The 22,234-nt window shown below is 41.2% G+C and overlaps 1 protein-coding gene across 1 annotated transcript in view; it reads left to right on the top strand.

Annotated features, from left to right (window-relative positions):
* Positions 1–22,234, top strand: part of LOC311051376 (contactin-associated protein-like 4) — a gene marked incomplete at its 3' end in the record, with an annotated part of 143,526 nt that overhangs the window by 11,930 nt on the left and 109,362 nt on the right. Inside the window, exon 3 of the mRNA XM_084065940.1 lies at positions 15,630–15,740. Coding sequence (XP_083922066.1) covers positions 15,630–15,740 — 111 coding nt within the window. The remainder of the gene's footprint in view (positions 1–15,629; positions 15,741–22,234) is intronic.

Here is a 22,234-nt window from a genome sequence, read left to right as displayed (position 1 = left end):
GGAGCATAAACCACTGAATAAAATCAATTTGGTGTGAATGAGTGAGACATTTCACTGCATAGCCCACTCTCATTTATGCGTTCCGAGAGGGTGGGCTCCATGAGAGCTGGGATGGAGGCAGGGTGAAATAGCTCTGGATAAATCACTCTCACATTTCATCTTTAGTGGTCATTTATGAAAATGTGTGTGTACAGTAGTAGGAGAGGCGGAGCCCGCGAATGGGATCTATGAAGTCAAGGTTGCATTAAGCCAGGCAGCGGAGGCCGGTGGCACAAGCTCTGTGCTGCCAGTCATGAATGTAGATTTATTAGCTCAGGGACAACCAGTCAAGAGAGAGAAATTGTCGGAAAACTGCAATCCATCCATCTGGGGTTTTGACCTGTTAGATTCTCCATTTGCTCAAGGCCAGTCCCCAGCAGAAATCTGGCTCCCCGAGAGAAACGAGCCCATTTAATCAAAACATCGCTGTCTTCGATGACTTATTGTTGGCGGTTCAAGAATCGGTCCCATCAGGGTCATGATGTTCCGTCAATCAGTGGGAGCTGACTATTCATTTTCCCCCTGCTAAAGCATCACTGTCCGTTAAACTAGCCAGTTTCAGTATGACAGCACCCACTTTGTTCCAGTTATACACAAGAGTATAGAAGTCCTGACGTCAGGCCCACACTCCGTGGGTCATGGGAGTGTTTTTCTCATTCAAAATCCCATAGATGTTTTTTCTTTTTAACTCACGTCATATAAGAACTGTGTTCTAAAGATAAATAAAAATGTGGTCAGGGAGGTGGCTCTGTGTCATTTATGATATACTAGACCATACCCGTAGGGGGATATGAGCACCCAAGCCCCGGTGAAGGGCGCAGGCGAAAGTACAGACCTTCCTGCTTGTTTCTCGCGCGAAACCTGGCAACGTCATCTCCCATTGTTTGACACATAATGGCTAATAAAAAGCTGAGATTTGATGAAATTGAGAAACGGGCTCCGCAGTTAAGTTCAGATGGTAATGGGCGATGGCTGTGTGCAAAATCAGATCAAGTGCTCCAGCCAGTGAGGAGAAACGGCATACAGACCAACCAACAACCGAGGCCACAGAGGTTAGATAGTTCTATTTGATCAGTCTGTGTTTGTAGAAAATTGAATAAATTCTGCAGCGGTATACGCGGAAGTAGCATTGGCAACTACAGTAGGAAATCACGTGATTCACCGTCCCCCACTGAAGCACATCACACGACAATGGAGAACTGACAACGCTACTGTCCTACAGAAGGAAAAAACCCATGCAACACGACGTGACGCTCATTATGTGCACCATTGGCACCGGGAGGCAGGGAGATGTAATCGTTTGGTCATTTTTAACCCATTCAATCCGGGAATGCATCTCTGTCATTTTAGATTTCTTTGGCTGTTAAAAAATAGCAGATGCACAAGCTCATAGCGCGGCACCGAGTGCCGCGCTATGAGCTTGTAGATCTGCTATTTTTGAAAAAGAATCGTGAAAATGTGTGCAAATATTTGAATATATAAATGTTTTTAAGCGAACATTTGTAACTCAAATCTTTGCTGGGGGCCCATTGAACAAAATATATTTTCAAAAATTGGCAAAAATGTTATTTTTTTTTTCCAAAATAGCAGAGCTACAAGTTCATAGTGCTCGGTTTCCGAGCTTGTATATCTGCTATTTTTGAATTGCCCAAGAAATCTAAAATGACATGAGATGTGTTCCCGGATTGAATGGGTTAAGGCAGCCCTTAATTGATCACTTAAAACTTGTTAAGTGGTAGGATGGGTGGGCTGCATGCATGTTCAGAACATGTTTATTTTTATAAAATAAAAATAAAAAAGAAACACCAGTGGGCCCCCGGCCCGCCATGTTGAGAACCAATGCTCTGCAATCTGCAATCCAAACTAGTCAGGTTCTAGCCCATATTTAGAAAAGATGTACATCTGTCTCCAGCATGCAGAACATACCCTTTACTGAGGGATCAAAATCTTACAGTGATGCGTGCCAGATCTCGATCACAGCATGACCAGTGATCTGTGGCGATGCAGGGCCGTTGGCATTACAGACTGAAGCTGACATTTAACACTGCAGGACACAGTTGAATCAAAGCCAAACCTTGTGGTGAATCATAGAGAGGTATTTAAAGACCAGTTAAAGGGCTTTGTGGGTTTAGGAGAGAGAGAGAGAGAGAGAGAGAGAGAGAGAGAGAGAGAGAGAGGAGAGAGAGAGAGAGAGAGAGAGAGAGAGAGAGAGAGAGAGAGAGAGAGAGAGAGAGAGAGGAGAGAGAGAGAGAGAGAGAGAGAGAGAGAGAGAGAGAGAGAGAGAGAGAGAGAGAGAGAGAGGCTATATAATGTACAAGGGAGTTGAAGGGAGAAGGTGGAGCAGAAGGAGGTGAAGGGGACATGAAGGTTAAGGATAAAAGTGATGAATGAGGAGGAACTAAGTAGGGCAGAGAAGGAGTTTTGGAGAGAGAGTCTCCCTCTGTTTCTTAGCCCTGCAGTGACACTCTCAGCTCATTCTCCCATTTCATCCCTCAGTGGGTTTTGTGTGTGTGTGTGTGTGTGTGTGTGTGTGTGCGCGTGTGCGCGCGCGCGCGCCATCCAATGCCAGAATATCTTTGTGCGAGTCATTTAATTTTATATTCAGTTTGCCTCCGTCAATGGGCTAAACTAATTTTCATCCCTCCATTATTATCTTATAACAGGTGGAGTGCATTATTGCATTTACATAATACCAGGCTCTTTAAAAAGTGAAAGAGCTTTGAAAGCAAGTCAAATAATTCTCACTTCACTGGCAGATATTATTTCCAGTGTTCAAAAGAAAAAAGATGTGTGTTATTGCAGCATTTATGTGTTTGCAGTTAGTTTTAATACCCTCCCCAAGTCATGTTTTCACCTCCGTCTGTCTGTCTGTCTGTCTGTCTGTCTACCTGCAGGATATCTCGAGCAGTTATGAACATATTAGCACAAAACTTGGTGAAAGGTTGCTCCTGAGCAGTGGGGTTTACTTGAGTAAAAGTATCAATACTGTACCACCATGTAGAAATACAAGTAAAAGTGTGGTAATAAACATTTTCTTGAGTAAAAATACAAAAGTATTGGCATCAAAATATACTTAAAAAAAGCAAGCAAAAAAAGTACTCATTATGCAGAGTGTCCCGTTTCACAAGGTATCATATGTATAAAATGTATTAAAATCTTTTGAAAATAGCAGAGCTTGTAGATCAGCTATTTTCAAATAGCCAAAGTTTAAATAGGGCTGAAGTGGTTAATGTATGTTTTGTAATAATACGCACAACGTATTATTACGTAAAACGTACAATATTTGCCTCTGAGATGAAGTGGAGTAGAGGTAAAAGTATTGAAAATTGGGAATACTACGGCGCTCGGGCGGTGCAGTGGTAAAGTCACTGCCCACCACCATGGAGGTTGTGGGTTCCGGGCATCCGGCTTTGTCGAGCGTCTACACAAACACAATTGGCCCGTGTTTGGGGGAGGGAAGCTGGGCGGGGACGCCGGGGAGGGTGATATTGGTTATTGCACATACTCCTACAGGCTGGGGCGGCACCTGTCAGCGGGGAGTGTTGGGCGGGAGGAGTAGGACGAAGGCTCTACATCGTCCTGGTGGGGGCTCCTCACTGGCAGGTGAGTCAGTAGGATACGACAGCAGTGACAACACAGAAACGACTAAATTGGGTAAATAAAAAATAATTGGCTACTAAATAAGAAAAAATCACACCCTGTGTGAAGGTAGCGCCGCCTTTGATACATTTTGTCATCGATATGTGTTTATAATGTGTTTATATAGCCATGTGTCACGTGAAGCTTGACCAATCACTTTGTTGACGGGTCTGACCAATCAGAGCGTTGACGGGTCTGACCAATCAGAGCGTTGATGGGTCTGACCAATCAGAGCGTTGACGGGTCTGACCAATCAGAGCGTTGACGAGTCTGACCAATCAGAGCGTTGACGGGTCTGACCAATCAGAGCGTTGACGGGTCTGACCAATCAGAGCGTTGACGGTGAACACGGACAAAATCAGGTATAGAGCAGGATCCGCTCTATACCTAAAGGTATAGAGCGGCTAGCGCCGCTAAAAATACATTTTAAAAAAAGTACTTAAGTACAGTACTTGAGTAAATGTAGGCCTACTTAGTTACTTTCCACCACTGCCTGAGCCAAGGAAGAACTGATTAACTTTTCGTGGCGATTTGTCAAAAGGGGTTTGTTAGTAGGCGTGGCCTGTCACAAAAATGCACATTGCTTCTGAACAGATTAACATAACACCACCGTCCTTTTAAACAAGTTGAATCATGGGCCCAGGAAGAACTGATTAACTGGGCACATGCATCATGAAGTTATATTGGCCGAAGGGGGACGTGATGCCTGAAGCACAACAACAGACCAACTGCCACCATGGGGGGATGTCTGTGCTCTATTGAGTACAACCTTATCATTGACTTTGCATTCACCAAAGCATTCACGCGGCTTACATGCATGATGATAGCAGGACAAAGTTTTGTTTATATATTCGTTTCATGCAGTCTTGCATGGAAGTGTTAGCAATGTCAGGTATTTCCCTATAGCATTAACTGCAGTTCTATTAACTATCCAAATATGACCTAATTATTACAAATTTATTCCATAATTTATATTTACATGAGCATGGCGGTGGGACTGATAGAGTATGTGCATATATAAATGTGATACCTACAAATGTAGACTTCAAAGATTCAAGGGAGGACAACTGTTTTAAATCCTGTGACAATGTCCCATCTTCTGTTGTCCACTCAGGCACTCACTGTCTCTTTTGTCTAAAATAATCAATCATGGAAATCAAGGAAAGTGGCAGTTTACTTATACTGTAAATAGATAACATGCATTTGAAAGGATGAAGGTTGCAGCCAACCTTCATCCTTTCAAATGCATGTTATCTTTACACTACCGTTAAGTACATATGAAAAATCATGGCTCAGTAACTAAACAGATGTGGGGTGATAATCACTTGGTATAGCTCCTGATTTCTTCAACTAAGTGAGTGCAAAGTAATGCCACCTGGAATCCTGCAATCCCCATTCAGCTCCATTCACACTAACGCTTCACCTAAAATCCACAAAAATGTATTATTTTGGGTGAAGAAGAATGGGCATGAATCATACTTTATCATACAATTTGGTATATTGGCCGATGTGAAGGACATATGCATAGTCTACAATATGTCAATTCTTCTCATATTGATTGATTGAATATTTTATCAGGCAAAAATGTAAAACAGCACAGTTACATTTAAAATACTTTGTCTAAAAGGTCCGTTCAAAAAAGTCCTTACGGTCTTGTTTCCATTGAGGTCCTTGGTATTCAATTCTTACCAAGGACCTCATATTCTCATATAGACTCAAGAAGATTTTCAGAAACGTTTTCATTATTTGATGGTGCATAGAAAACATTGTACAATATGCATACAATTAAATGTCTTGACAGTGATGGCAGCTGCAAAGCCACCATCATGGCTTTGCAGATGATGTAGCAGCCATCATCCGTTAATGATATGCTCATCAGATATTGTACACGTCTTATACCTGAAGTCATTACTTAAAGCGATGTCGCTTGCAGCAATTCTTTTGAAATCTGCTGAAAGAAGTCATATTTCACAGTGAATGATGTTGGGTTGTTCCTTCATGATGGATGGCTTGGCACTCAAGCCAAGTGAAAGTGATGTTGTTTGGCTGCCCGTTTCATCTTCTCTTTCTCCATCTGTTGATGTGATAACTCTTAAGAAATTCCACAATCAAAGATTCAGATGCTGCCTTTTTAGAGTAAATTCTTCTTTGATCAAGTGATTGAGTCAGTTTGGTCTTTATCAGAGCTGCTGTGTAAAACAAAGGCTGTCATGGAATTCCATAGACAACGATGGTAAAAAAAAAAATGTCATAGAGTGGATTGCGTAGGAGTGTAGCTGTATACTAAATTACATTTTTTTATACAGTACAGTAACCAGGACAGTTTGGAAAAGCAGGAGTTGTTGGAGGAATCACCACCGTGGCATAGCTGCTGTGATCACAGCAGATGAAAGGCTGGGAATGATCGTACAAAAAATTCTCTCATTGTTAGCAGCCGGGCCAGGCAGCTACAGAGGCTGCAGGTTGTCTGGCAGACGATCTCCACTCTCCTGTCAGAGGTGTCAGCCCAGAGGAGGGAAGAACAGACAGTAGGGAGAGACTTAACGGAAAGTATTCACAGCCAAAATACTTCTTTCACACAGCCACTGAAACTATATGTAGTGCCCCAGACAAGACAACTCTGCCAATCAAGCTTAGCTCTATTCCCACGGTCGGTTGTGGGGCGGTTTGCTGAGTGGGTGACTGGGGTTCAATCCCATCTCTGTGCAAACCACTACATATAGATGAAAAATGTATAGTTTATTTCTGTCTGAATTAATTTCATAAAAACAAATCACCTATTAGAAAAAGCTGTTGCAGCCCTCAAAGAGAGAAGAATGTCATTTGGAAGAAGGTTAGGACTTTGGGAAGCCAGTATGGGTGCGTCAGTTAATCAAACTAATCAATTTGATTGATTATATATTTGTTTTCGATAATTCAATAAAATTATGGACAAATCTATCCATATTTAGGTTAAAAGCTTATTACAATTTCATAAAATAAATCAATCAATCAATATAGTGAACATAGGCAATGTACAGCTCACAATGCATCACAATGCAAAGCTTTGAGAGCTTGTAGATCTGATATTTTAACTATTTTGCATGTTCATCGATTCATTGATATATATATAAAAAAAACATCTTGATTATTCAATTAATCAAAAAAGTAATCGCTAGAATAATCACAAAGAACATTATTGATAGTTGCAGCCCTAGAAGCCAGCTTGATGAGAAGGATGTAAATAAATATTGACAACTTGCAGAGTTCCCTATATACTTTTAATATTAAAGCTTTGTGCAATATTTATGACTGTCTATAAATAATATGCGCCCTAAGAAGGTAGAGCCAATTATGCACACGCTGTTTCACCTTCCGCTCTAAAGCACGTTGTCAAACCGCAGCCCGACTCAACACTCCTCCTTTGGTCTCTCCTCCCTGAGATTCAGTTAGTTCCTCATTAGATTCTTATTTTGACTGTTTTTGAGTTGAAGTTTTATCTCATTAACCCATTAAGACCTGAAGCCGATTCTACAAAAATGTCTTCTAAATCCCAACAGTATTCTGAAAAACGTATGTTTCTATATCAGTGGTGCTCAAACTTTTTTCATGTCAAGGACTCCCAAAATGATATGCTTTTGGCCGCCGACCCCTATCTCAAAATATGTTGTTCCAGGGAAACCCCCTCGAGAAGCAAAGATTTCAGTTAAAGGTGTTTGCTTTAAAATAATATATATTCAAAGATTTGCACACATGTTTCACGATTTATGAAAAATAGCAGATCTACAAGCTCATAGCGCGGCACTCGGTGCCATGCTATGAGCTTGTATATCTGCTATTTTTGAATAGCCAAAGTGTAAATTAATGCATGTTTTAGCTCAAATCAAAAAATGACACAGATGCGTTCCAGGTCTTATGGGTTAAGACCTGAGGCCGATTCTACAAATGCCCTCTAAACCAATAGTTCTTTCAAGATTTTTCAAAAATGTTCAAAAATAGCAGATGTACAAGCTCGCAGTGCGGCACGAAGTGACACACGCTGTGAACTTGTGTTATCTGCTATTTTTAGCGGTGCCAACCGCTCTACACTTGACTTTGTCCGTATGTCCGTCCGTATGAGCCTGACGGCAAAGAAGAAACACATACAAACACACGCACGCACACACACACACACACACACACACACACACACACACACACACACGGACTTGGAGATTGCCTACGCCAACTCTCCTCTCATTGGCCACACGTGCCACTGGCTATCAAAGAGGGGTCCAGGGACCCCCAGCGTATGTTCTGTCCGTCGTCCGTTTCGGCACGGGATGAGCACGGCGCTATAACTCCAGTTTGCAGCATGCCACCAAGTCCACATTTGGTATGTGGACTTAGATCACCAATAGGCACGATCATGAATTGATGAAGTTATCAAAGAGGGGTCCAGGGACCCCCAGCGCCCGTATGAGCACGGGATGAGCACGGGATTTTAAACAGCTATAAATCCAGTTTGCAGCATGCCACCAAGTCCACATTTGGTATGTGGACTTAGACCACCAATAGGAACGAGCATAATTGCTGAAGTTAGCAAAGAGGGCTCCAGGGACCCCCAGCGTATGTTATGTTTGTCCGTCCGTTTAAGCACGGGATGAGCGCGGGAATTCAAACAGCTATAACTCAAATTTGCAGCATGCCACCAAGTTCAAATATGCTATGTGGACTTAGACCACCAATAGGGACCAGCATGAATTGCTGAAGTTATCAAAGAGGAGTCCAGGGACCCCCAGCGTATGTTATGGCCGTCCGTCCGTTTAAGCACGGGATGAGCACGGGATTTTAAACAGCTATAACTCCAGTTTGCAGCATGCCACCAAGTCCACATTTGGTATGTGGACTTAGACCACCAATAGGCACGAGCATGAATTGATGAAGTTATCAAAGAGGGGTCCAGGGACCCCCAGCGCCCGTATGAGCACGGGATGAGCACGGGATTTTAAACAGCTATAACTCCAGTTTGCAGCATGCCACCAAGTCCACATTTGGTATGTGGACTTAGACCACCAATAGGGACCAGCATGAATTGCTGAAGCCCCGCCCCCTCTGTCTTCCCATTGGCTGCCCTTCAAACAGCCATAACTCAAGTTCGCAGCATGCTATGGAGTACAAATTTTTTACATGGACTAAAGCCAGCAATAGGGACTAACTGTCATTACTTAAGCCCCGCCCCCTCTGTCTGCCCATTGGCTGGGCTTTAAACAGCCATCATTCCAGTTTGCAGCATGCTACCAAGTCCACATTTGGTATGTGGACTTAGACCACCAATAGGCACGAGCATGAATTGATGAAGTTATCAAAGAGGGGTCCAGGGACCCCCAGCGCCCGTATGAGCACGGGATGAGCACGGGATTTTAAACAGCTATAACTCCAGTTTGCAGCATGCCACCAAGTCCACATTTGGTATGTGGACTTAGACCACCAATGGGGACCAGCATGAATTGCTGAAGCCCCGCCCCCTCTGTCTTCCCATTGGCTGCCCTTCAAACAGCCATAACTCAAGTTCGCAGCATGCTATGGAGTACAAATTTTGTACATGGACTAAAGCCAGCAATAGGGACTAACTGTCATTACTTAAGCCCCGCCCCCTCTGTCTGCCCATTGGCTGGGCTTTAAACAGCCATCATTCCAGTTTGCAGCATGCTACCAAGTACAAATTTGGTAAGTGGACTCAGACCACCAATGAGTTAAGGCCCGCCCCAAAGGCACCGCTTCCTTCACACAGGGTGTGATTTTTGAATAGCTAACGCTAAAATCTAAAATTACACTGCTTTCCCGGTTTTAATGGGTTAACATATTCATCATATTTTCTACTTAAACCAGATTTATTCTCCGCCGTACGACGGTGTCTCAAACCCATAACCGATTTACAAGCTCACAATGCTTCGTGGATGCAACATGTTGTGAGCTTGTAGATTTGTTATTTTCAGTATAAATTAAGCATTAGAATCTAACTTCACTGAACCCTAATTTCAAAAATATTGAGTGTTCATTGTATGTTAATGAGAAATTAATATAAAACTCATTACATTTTCAAATTATAGCTTGAATCCATTGTGAATTAATCCCTACTTGCTAAACTGCTCAGACGATTCCATTTGCTGTGTAGTATTTTTTGCTACCATTGTATTTTTTAGTCTAGCCTCCATCGTAGAAGCAACTGATAACGGTATCTCCGGGGTTCCATAAATTGAGAGAGCTGGGCTGTGGAAGTTCTATGGTCACGGTTGGGTTGTACAATTTCCTAAAGCGAATGCTCTTCTCTGCTTGAGGATGACTGTTAGTGTCCCTCTGGTGCAAAACCAAGCATTGGGCCTCATTGTCCTCCGCACTGGCCTGAAAGATTAAATAATTCAAAAAGACTCACAGTGAGCAACCACTAAGCTCTGAATGTCTGGGGCATTTACACTGCTCTGAACTTTTATAGCTTCTGGTTGCTGTTGTTTGTTCAAGTGATGGATGGTGCTCATCAGTATTCAGGGTCCTTGGATCCATTGTAGCCTCTGTGGGAGCTGTGTTATTTCAGTAAAAAGGTAAATTGGACGCTGTAGATGGATGGATGAGCTGGAGGAGAGTAGAGTGGTTCTATATGACTATTTCTCTTTTTGCAACTGTGGCTCTCTCTCTGTCTGTCTGTCTGTCTGTCTGTATGTCTCTCTCTCGCTCTCTCCCTCATGTATTCTTGTGCCAAGTCTGCAGTAACAACAGCGATTAAACACATTTGATGGATGATGAAAGTCCTGACAGTAACAAGAGTTTTTTCCCCTTATTTTTTAAAGTCGCTGGTCGGTAGAATTTTATAGTTAGTGCTTGGAACAAGTAGGTGACTTTGAGCTCACTCAGAAAAAACAAAACAAACATGCTTACAAAGAATAAATTAATCAAGAATCAATCAAGAGAATCAAGACGGGTTCATTGGGGTTTATAAGAAGGGTAATGGCTTCAACAGTGTGTGTGCGGGCCTATTTCCTTCAAAAACTATAGGCTATCATGAAGGCAACATAAAAAATCAACCCCAAATTGTAATTACATGTTGAGGGGCCTCTATCGAGTGCACCTCCAAAAGCACTTTCACTTCTGCCCATATGGGGCCACAAATGCATAAAGTTGCACCAAATGTTCTTTCCTCATGCACTGATGTCTGCAACCCTTGACTTGCACAGCCCATAGGCAACCCAGCCTGGTGGAGATATGCATTCCGTGGAGCTTAACTCTTAAGTTTAACTTAATATTTTCTTTATTCTTTTTATTTCATTACAATCTAGTATTATCTCTATAATTATTTATCTCTGTATACTGTATTGCTGTTTTTTTCAACATTTCACTGCTTGTACCTGTATGAGTGATTGACAAATAATCCCCTCTTGATTGTTGATTCTTCTGAGAGAGATCAAAGGTCACCTACTGCTACCCATGAGATATTGGCACTGGTGCACAGTAAAATCTGTGTTGTTTTATTCACTTCTAACTCTGAGAATGAACAAATGTAAGGGTCATATGGGGTCCTAATATTAGCTCTTGAAACGGGTCCCCAGATCACTAAGGCGCCCCTGGGTTTGACTAATCTTTGTTCACTCATGCGGCTTAATGATGCATTGTTTCTGACAGCTGGCAGCCATTGCTAGGTTACCGTTATAATAAGCTAAATAAGGTTGCTGTTATCTGGAGATTTTGACACTCATTAGAATGCCTCTCAGCCAAAATACAAGGTCGGAAATATCCCAATTAAAACCATTTTTAGTAAAGTCACATAACTTTACATTTGTGATTTCCGCGACCAGGGTGGTTTACCAGGCTAGTAGTCCCCGACACAAGGCAACATTTATCTTTAAAAATATCTTCAAGTTTGTCAGTCACTTCTTTGCTCAGCTCTGCTTCCTGATTATTGTTAATACGCTTTTAAACAGTCATTCTAAAATTGAAATTAATCATTATTGAGCAACTGCGTGGCCTGTTTCTCTTCTAAAATGTCATCAGAAACTTTGGACAGTATAGGTGAAGTACAGACAGACTGACTGCAAGGGATCTTTACATGGGACGTGACAGACATGCATAGTAATTAATTTACAATGAGAGGTGAGCAGGCAGGTAGGGTTGAAATGTGTTTTTTCTACGCACATTCACATGGGGGTCTGTGACATGGAAAAGTTTGAGAACCACTGACATACAGTAAACTGTTATAGGATTTAGAAGACATTTGTAGAATTTGAGCCTCCTGTCTCATGCCTCACACGTCATACAGTACCTGTCACCTGGTGTGAGAAGAGGCGTGTACAATGGCATCTACACAGGGACAAAGCCGCAGAGTGATATACTGTAGAACTGTAAGGGCAGACTTCATAGCCATGGTATGGTTGTTCTGCAACACCTATCAACCAATCAGGTTGCATGAGTTGACCAACCTGTAAATAATTATTGCAAAACAAACATCACATTTACCTGAAGAAATAGTGGTGTATCTCTTTATAACATCTAAGTATATTTTGAAGTATGAACCAGGAAACCAGACTGAGAACTCATCTAGAGCTAAATTTAAAAGATGTTTAGTATAGCAAAATAGAAAAGAAAAAGCCAAGCAACAAATATAATGAGCTATAAAGAGCTGTGTGTGTGTGTGTGTGTGTGTGTGTATGTATGTGTGTGTGTGTCCTAGCACACAAATACACTGTATGTACAGTAATTGAATGAATGTATGTACTGTAAATGTGTGCATGTGTGCATAAAAGTGCTACACTCCTAGAAACGTAGCTAATTAAAATGGGGGAAACCCATATTCACTGTCCTTTTTTCACTCTACACCAAATCTCTGAAATCTCACAACGTGGAACATTGTTGATGTCATTTGCTAAAGTGGACCTACGTTTATAATGTACTGCCCATCATGAACAGTGATATTCTACCGTAAATAATTCCTTGTTTCTTCCTCTTTGATGTTGCAAATAAGGACAACAAAGAAAGCAGTTCCATTGCATGTAGAATTGTTTTTTTGATTTATTTTGTATTGGTTAGTGGCTTAGAGGAAGTCCTGGTAGCTTAATATACCACAGGGCGTAGCTTTACACAATCAGGTCAACGTTTAGGTTCACTGGTTGCGTATATGTAACAGGTGTACAACATTTACCTCCATTTTGCTCTGAGCCATCCACGTTTCTGCTTCACTGCTCACATGGTCAGGCGACATCAATTCTTAAATGTCAAAGCTCCATTGAGGAAAAAACAGCCTGATGTGCTCTTTATATCCAGCATGAGGCTGGTCTCTCGCCACACATTATCTCCCCAGCGTGTACCACGGTTGCCGTTGGTCAGCTGGCCCTCTCATTTCGCCTCTCGAAGCTAATTCCAGCTGCTCCCACTGAGTGTTCCCTCATCAGCCACAGTCTGTGTGCTGCGTCCATCAGCCCCTTAAGGCTGGTGGGATGACTAATTAGAAAAGAGTGGTTGGCCACTACCTCTCAACAGCATTGCTATGTGCAACGTTAGGTTCGGTATCACACAGCTTTAAAATCGTCATGATTTAAGGTCAACATGTCATTGTAAATGTGTGACTTTTTGAACGAATGTAATGAATGGCTTTATTGTTAGATTTTGGTTAAATATGGTCCATTTTGTCATTCAAATATTACTGAATTTACCTCCATAATTGGCAAAACATGATTGCACTGTTAAGAAGTCATGGATGTTTGAATTTAGTTTGTGAATCATTCTTTTCACAGGGACTATTTTCAGTTAGACTTCTCAAATGAATCTGCCCTTTAATAAATGACAAAGAAAGAAAATCTCTGCTAGTTGATTTTAATTCTGTAGGTCTACTGTAATTAATGGAATCCAACAATGGCATCCTGGACAATCAACAAGCTACAGTATTCTCTGTAATAGACCTATTATGGACAGCAATGTCAAATACCATGATTAGCAGTCAAGGGGCAAAACATCCCAGACTTGACAAGATTTGTTAAAGCAAGGGGGTTAATGTACAGGATTTATATTATTATTATTAACAAAATAACGTATTAGTCTGTGAGATGTATTGAAATATATGTACAGGACACTTGACACGACACTGAAAAGTCATCAGTGTAACATTTTGGAGGATGTTGTTGCTGTCGTAACAGTACACAGCATATCAAGTGTAGAATAAAGAAGATTGACCTTGTGCTGACAGGCTATTAAAATGTGTCAACAGGCTTTGGTTTATAGAAACGAGTAGGGGAAGTTGTTTGCTGCTTGAAATGAAGTGCACTAATGTTGACAAAGTAATCTAAGCTAAAGTCATGTTCATGGTACGTGCTCAGGGCAAGAGCTGAATTAAATGTGAATTATAGTAATTACCTCTTGTCTCAGTGGTGGATAACAACATCCATTAGAGGTTTAGTGAGAGGCGTTATAGGTTACAGCTTAATGCACTGGTGGAAACTGGAAAGTATAGAATATACTGTATCTGAAGTTAATACTTATGTTTTTGAAAGGTATCTGCAGTGCCACTTATGTAGAATTATTTTGCATTTTCCACTGCAAACCATTATTATACATGGTAAGGTCCCTGAAGCAGGTCCCTGAAGCAATACCTTTGCAACGTTGCACTATATAATTAAACAAAGTGTTGCATTGATACATATTTTCTGTACATGTGCATGAGAGTGAAGAAGACAAGTAAATTAAAACAGTGAATGAGTCAATATGCGCGCGTGCGTGTGCACACGCACGTGTGTGTTCAACTGCAATCCAGAATGTGTCATAACACCAATAAACATCAAAGTGTATGAGGCATGAAAAGGTCTCCTCTGACACCACTGATTCCGGTCTCTGAGTAGCCAGCTTGTCTCATTAATTAACCTGTTCTGTCCTCCTCTCAGGACCACATCCATTCATCCAACAGGCTAAAGGGCCAATTTTCACCCAGGGAATATTAGGCCTCTTTCTGTACAATTAAACTCCACAACTCCTGTCCAACTACCTCTGATATGCTACTGTTTTATACCTCTCAGCATTTTTAACTGCAGTGTATAAGAAATTCAGCTTCAGCTTCACCCAGCTGATTGCTGCTTGGATGGTTATGTTGAGCGCACCGGGGAGAGCAGTTAGCTGTGTCAGTCATTTAGTTAAGTGTCTTGCTCGGGGACACTTTGACACATTGACCGGACGGACCAGCGAGTTGAACTGGTGACTTTCCGTCTCTGCACACACAGCTGCTGCCACCCACACTACAATATAATGTAATGATGATGACAATGCTCTCCTGTTCGATCATCATTTTGATTGGAATCTGGACTGTGTAGCCCTGAAAAATTATAAATCAGCCAGATTATTCCTGTAAGCCACCCTGATACCACTTGTGGATATTGTCTGAATGCAGTCAGCACTTTGCTTGAGACTCAAATCCACAACCAATGCGTCCACCTGCATACCAACATCAATACATGTAATGGTATTTTCACAGCTTTGGGCCATATACCATTTTTTTATGTTTTTATTTTATTTTTAGATAGTGTTTACATTTTCTCCAAGTCGGTGTCTAAACATTGTTGTGCTATTGCATGATACATTATGTTATGGATTATATCATCATTTATATTTTTGGCAAGACTTTTCTGTCTGTGCTTAAAATAGATTAAAACACAATATATATGTAACTTTAACAAAAACTAACAATCTGCAATGATATTTCAATCAGGATAGATCAAATCAGAGCTTTATTAACCCATTGAAACCGGGAAAGCATCTGTCATTTTAGATTTTCGCGTTGGCTATTCATAAATAGCAGATTAACAAGGTCACAGCGCGTCACGTTGTGCCGAGCTGCGCTAAACATGCCAGATCTCCAATATGTTATACTATACAATATGTTTGCAAAAGGGTTTTGACAAAATGATCTGTGATTCTCAACCATTAACCCTCATCTTTTGTCGTTTTTGACTGGTTAACAGAGGTATGTGACAGTCCACTCGTGTCTGGTCTACCGCCATCATCCTTCAGAAGCTCTTCCCAGTTGTCTAACAGCCATGGGCCGGGCTTCGCTAAGGTCAACAGAAGAGAAGGTGAGGAATTTGTTACAGAACTGCTCCTATCCATGGATCAAATACAGAACATGAAATTTCATACACCGACACATCAATAAATGGAATGTCCACAGATTTTTTGGATGCTCAAATATTTTCTGTTTTAATGATCCATAATATGAAATAAAACATAGGACTATCAAACATAAATAACATGAAACATGTGTTTTTAAAAAATAAACTCAGTCTCACATAGAGGGCAAAATCATACAATGTGTAATTGGGGCAGGATAATTAATCAGATTCATGTTCCAGGGCTAAGAACACACAGACCAAATAAACATTTGTTCAGTATATACTCTAATGTTAATTGACAGACAGGCTTTATTAGTCCTCTGATGTAAATGAATGATTAGAAAATGTCAAACAGTTGTTATCACTCGGGTATCTAAGCAGCCAACCCGACTGATTTCGAAGTCGATTATATTTGCTCATGAAGCTCTCAGAAGGTTCCCCTTCCATGACTTTTCCTAAATATTCGAGTCAAATCATCTGTTTTCTTTTTCATCTGAAACGTTTTCTAAATATGAAACGTTTTTTTCTGGCAAAATTGACCTCTCTCAGCCTTCTCCCCCAGGCAGAGAGGTCTTCACACCTCCAGACCACCTGGAGACCTTCATTGTTCAAGTTAATGGAATCATTTGCATTTCACTGCTCGGAACCTGGCAAAGCGATTGCTCCCCTCTAAATAGAAATTTCAACTGTATTTATAATAACTCCAACCCGAACCCATAAACCTAAACCTCTAAATGTTGTATTTCGTCTGAGCAATGTGCGCTACTGCAAATAACCCAGCCTGCATGCGTGCGTATTTGGCTCAAAACGAAGTCGGACACTAGCTACCCGATGCTTGAATCATGAGCTCTAACCATTTGATTGCCTTTCAATAAAACCATATCTGATAGACATAAGTTTCACCAACATGTTACTGGTTATAGAGAATGTGAAATTATTCTAATCGGTTCATTATTCCCAGCGCAATAGATGAATGAAAGTTATAGTGTGTGGTTCGGACGAATGGCATGCATAGGGCAGCACAAATCTTTGTGTTTGAAGAGACTATCATCTTATATAAACACAATTGACACAAGGAATTGACACTCTGACTTCTGCTGATTATAGGAAAATTAGAATCACAGAGATCTGTTGAGAATTCGGAGTAAGGGAGACCTTTGAATGTTGTGCGCCCGGCCGACTCTTTCTCTCACGTCTCTCTCTCTCTCTCTCTCTCTCTCTCTCTCTCTCTCTCTCTCTCTCTCTCTCTCACAGACACAACGCATTCAGTAAACTCCTCAGTGTTCATGACTCCAAGTAATAGTCTGTGACGTATGCGGAAGTGCCTTTTAGACCTGGCAATAGGTCTATTTGTGGCGGTGATGCGTCAAAGACTTAAGCTCTGAATTTAGGAACTGTGTATCTGTCACTACAGCGATCAGCTGTTCTGTTTCAAACTTGCTCTTCAATGAGATGCTTCTGAGTCTGTCTCCGGCTTCAGACAGCAGGCATACACTTAACTTTGAAAAGTTAATCTGTGTAACTTAAGTAAATATGCTTTACTCTGTCGCTACCAGTGAATCATTTTTAGGCTTTCCATTTTTCACTCGAGTGAAAATGTACCGTAACCATTTCCTAAACCCTGTTTGTGTGCCTAATTCAAGCTCACCGCCACAGCGATCGTGCTGTTTTATACCTTTTTGTCTCAGTTACAATTCCCAGTTACCCATTCCCATTCACGTTCCCAGTTATAGCCTATATTATTATGTTTCTGCCTGTACACCAAATGAAACGTAGCACTAGCCAACATGTGAGGTTTGAGTGGGATTGAAATGTTAATCGATATTTAAAAGACAATGGTATTGCCCGCTGCGCGGGGGAGAAGGTTTCAGAGTGTAGAAGGCTCTGGTGGAGCCCAGAGGGGAGAGAGTGGCCAATGGAATAGCAGGGAAAAACAGTCAATTTGGTCTGAAGTCCTTCTGTGTGGTAGTTGGCATTACTACCGTCATGCAAGTGTTAAAGCACATATACAGTCTGGGTATGTGTTTACTCTACAGTAGGAGTCTTATCTAAAGTAATAGGATCCTTTCATCTGGAGACAGCTGCTCAAGTATCAGTATAATACACTTCCAAATGTTTGTTATGACTTTCACTGTGAATGTCAAGAAGAATAGAGCCATAATGTTATCATTTTACTGTGCACAATTCTACCACTGACTATCCCTCGAACAAATTGCCTAGAATTGCCCAGGTTTCAGGTTTGTTAAGTTGGATAAGATAGAGACCACCACAATCAGTCTCCGTAGCTTCTGTGTCCTAAATTGCACAATGGCTTGCGTTGCACACTTCTGCTCACTAGGCCTTAGCGACACAAACACAATTAAATTGTTAATCGCAATTATTTGAGCGACAATTAATCGTCAAGTAAAATGTCATAATCGTGACAGCCCTACTGCTCACGTTACAATCCAGATTATATCCTTAGCCGGATCTCCCCTCTGTGAGTGAGGAGCTGTATTCTGTTCTGTGGGTTATAGCAATGGATTACTGATCACCTCAGTGTAGGAAGCCAACACCTCACACAACCATGGCTGTTTTCAGGCCACTGATCACAAAACATCAGAGGGACGTCTCCTTTGGATTGAAATAGATAGATAGCTCTCTGGCAATGGGGGTTGTGAAGAGAGAGAAGCCAATACGACACAACACAACAGCTACTGCTACCCATCGGTATCGTATAATGTCTGTACACTACATATGTTAGGAGTTATATTGGAATATACATCACTGACTCTCACAAGGTCACTTCCCCTTACCAGGGGAATAAATCTGAATGTAAGTCGTCCTCTACAATAAAAACAAAAAACTATGAAATACTGCGCTGGACATTGATGTGAGGCTTTGAGAAAATGGCTGTCATGGATTATTTATGAGCTTTTTGGATGCAAAGGTTTTGCTGATTTATGCATTTTTATGAAACTCAGCAGTTGATCCGAGTGTCAAAGCATAGAACCAGCTGGGAATGTGGGATATGCTTTTTTTCTTGACACAATGAGAATGGGTTGACCAACTAACCCATGCTTAGCCAGCAGAATGAAGTTACCCCTGTGTGTTTGCTGGCGGAGGCTGTAAGCAAACACTCAATGTGATCCTGTTTCTTTTTATATTTCTTTCTGATTTCTTTTCCCTATTCCCGTATTTTACTTGTGCAGGTGGGACCTTTTATAAGATCCACAGTGATTTACTTAATCTCAATCTCAATTGTTTTCTGTGTTTTATAAGTCTTTTGCCCAAGGCTTGCTTATATGAGTTGAGTGAAAAGAAGTTAAAGGAAAATCTATTGAGCCTGAGCTGTCAGCAAGCATACTTGACCTGATCCAGATCACCGTACACTGAATAATAATAAGTAAGGGATGAGAGAGTACAAAGGAGCGCTGCTTTGGGTTATGAAAGGCAGGAGTTTGGTATTGAAGGAGCTGCCTGAAAGTGGTCCATTTAACCCATTACTGCAGAAAATATTCAAAGCAATCTTCTTTTTAAAATAAACGTTTTAGGTTGGCATATCCACAGGGGACTTTGATTTAAAAACATGCTGTACCAAACATTACGGAATGTTTGTAGCCGTAATGCATTGGTGTGACGCGCAATGCCTGGTGCTACAGTATTTATACTGCAGGTGAATTGGTACCAATTGAAGAGCAGGTGTGCCAATTATAGGAGGGCAACTTGCATGGCTGGACTGGGACAAAAATTCTGCCCTAGCATTTAATACCTTTGACTGGCCAACTTGTGATCTTTTTTTTTTTAAAGAAAAGAAAAAAAGTTGTTCCCCTACTGTAATGTCATTTTCATCCCTTGCGCTTCTGCACATTTCCTTTCAGCATTACATTTCTGAATCAATTCATTAACAGGCTTTCTAATGTGTCATTGCAGCCTCTCTCACACTGATACAGTTAAACGTTTTCACAGCCGGTCTATAAAATCAACAGATACAAAGTAGCCTAAACCCAAATCTAGGGGCTTCAGTTAAATCAACTGTAGTCTGGGCTGCCCACAGAAGTAGATTGGGCCCTGAAGAGGTCCAGTGAATAGGCCCTCCCCAAATCTGCTTTAGTTGCGCGACCAACAAAGCAACTAATTCAAATCTTTTAATATTTATATTTTTTTAAGTGAACATTTTTAACTCAAATATTTGCTTTGAGTTAAAAAATGTTTTGTTCCAGGGGTCCCTGGAACAAAACATTTTGAAATGGGGGTCTGCGGCCAAATACGTATCATTTTGGGGATCCTTGACATACAAATAGTTTGAGCACCACTGATACGTAAAGCAACATGTTTTAGAAGACATTGTAGAATTGGCCTCAGGTCTTAATGGGTTAAAGTCATGTTTTGCCAATGGCAAACTATGTCAGGTCATTGAGCCTTCCTTGTGGAGTGCAGTAATGTTAATACAGTAGCTGAAACTCTGAGCTGAATGACAATGATAAGTAGATTTTTATTTAGGTCTGAAGCCCTTGCCATCTACCTCTTTTTCTTCTTCCCTTTCCGGCATCCCAATTCATATCCATGTTCTGGCATAGGAAGGAACTTCACTCTAACCATATAACTTTTATTTAACCACAGTAAAATACATTGTCTTTTTTACAAGTATGAACTGGCCAAGAGGCAGAAAATTACACAGATTCACGTCACATGTGTACATGTAGAGTACAAAAACACCACACATAACACACTGACTACTGACATTACTCCAAAGAGAGTAGGTGAGACTTAAAAGTTTTAAAAACATAAAAAGTAAAAATAAGAAAAGTAAATGCACTGAGAAGCAACAATAAAACACAAATGTAAGCTTCACCTCAAAGCAAGAACAGCTATAAAGGGATTTGGTGGTAATATTTAAAAACTCCTTCATGAAATTAAAGAGACCAATTTGAGTTGAATCTGAAGTTAATTCCAGGCCCAGATAAAATAGACTTATTTTACCTGCCTCATGCCGCAGTGGAGGCATGGTATAGCACATGTGTATGTGTACTGTATGTGTGTGTGTCTTTTTTATATTGTGATCAAACGTATCATGAGTTTTTGTTATCGTTACATGCCTATCTTTTCACTCCAAAGTAAAAGAGAATGTATTTGAAGTATTATTTTTTTTGTAATCAGAATCCTCTACTGTGTGTGTGTGTGTGTGTGTGTGTGTGTGTGTGTGTGTGTGTGTGTGTGTGTGTGTGTGTGTGTGTGTGTGTGTGTGTGTGTGTGTGTGTGTGTGTGTGTGTGTGTGTGTGTGTGCGTGCGTGCGTGCGTGCGTGCGTGCGTGCGCGCGCGAGCGAGAGAGAAGGGACAGAGACAAAGAGAGGATTGTTGTATTGTTTAGTCTATGGAACGCACTCGTTCTGGTGAAAGAATTACCCAAATGATAAGATTACAGACATCCTTCAGAGTTGGCTCATGCAAACTGGGCAATTACCCAAGTCCCTAGGGGTGCCAAAGGGTGCCACGCCACAGGTGATATTGTTTTAATTTATTTTTATGCTCTCCACCTACCCAACACAGACAGGAGTCAGGGACAGAAGACAGCAAAACCACCAAAATGAAACGGTTGTCAAAATTAAGTGGGGCACAAATTAGACAGAGAGAGAGAGAGAGAGAGAGAGAGAGAGAGAGAGAGAGAGAGAGAGAGAGAGAGAGAGAGAGAGAGAGAGAGAGAGAGAGAGAGAGAGAGAGAGAGAGAGAGAGAGAGAGAGAGAGAGAGAGAGAGAGAGAGAGAGAGAGAGAGAGAGAGAGAGAGAGAGAGAGAGAGAGAGAGAGAGAGACAGGGACAGAGGACAGAGGACAGAGGGACAGAGGGACAGAGGGACAGAGGGACAGAGGGACAGAGGGACAGAGGGACAGAGGGACAGAGGACAGGGGACAGAGGGACAGAGGGACAGAAGGACAGAGGGACAGAGGGACAGAGGGACAGAGGGACAGAGATATAGAGAGAGTGTGTCAACGGGCGCTGTCCCCAGTGCCCGGTGCTGAAAAGAGCAGAGATAGGCAGAACACATCATTTTGGTTCAGCCTTGCTTGCTTTTCATGGTTATATATTTCGTCACCTTATTAAACTAATGGCCTAAGTCATTTTTTGAGGAAATTATATTTTTGCCTAAATCAGCTCCTCATGACACTGGCCACCTCTGGTAAAATCGCCCAACTCCTAATTGAAAAGGATCATGCTGTTCACGCCCCTTTTAGTATAAAACACGCCCCTTTTAGTATAATGGCCTAACTCCCTAGTGTGACTTAGGACAAAATAGGCCTTTTGTTTGGCCTAAGTCACATGTTTTTGTGACTTAAGCCAAATTATTTACTGATTTAGGCCATTTTGTAATTTGTTTTGCTTTTTATTTTGGCCTAAGTCAGATTTAATCCTATTTAAACCTATTTCAATCTCTTATGTTACATAACTGACAGACAGTGTTATTTCTATTTAAATAGTCATA

The sequence above is a fragment of the Gymnoscopelus microlampas genome (genome assembly GCF_963454915.1).
Source record: "Gymnoscopelus microlampas genome assembly, chromosome: 9".
Lineage (NCBI taxonomy): Eukaryota > Metazoa > Chordata > Actinopteri > Myctophiformes > Myctophidae > Gymnoscopelus > Gymnoscopelus microlampas.
Note: the sequence above shows the minus strand (reverse complement) of the source record. Positions and strands in the feature narration are given on the sequence as shown.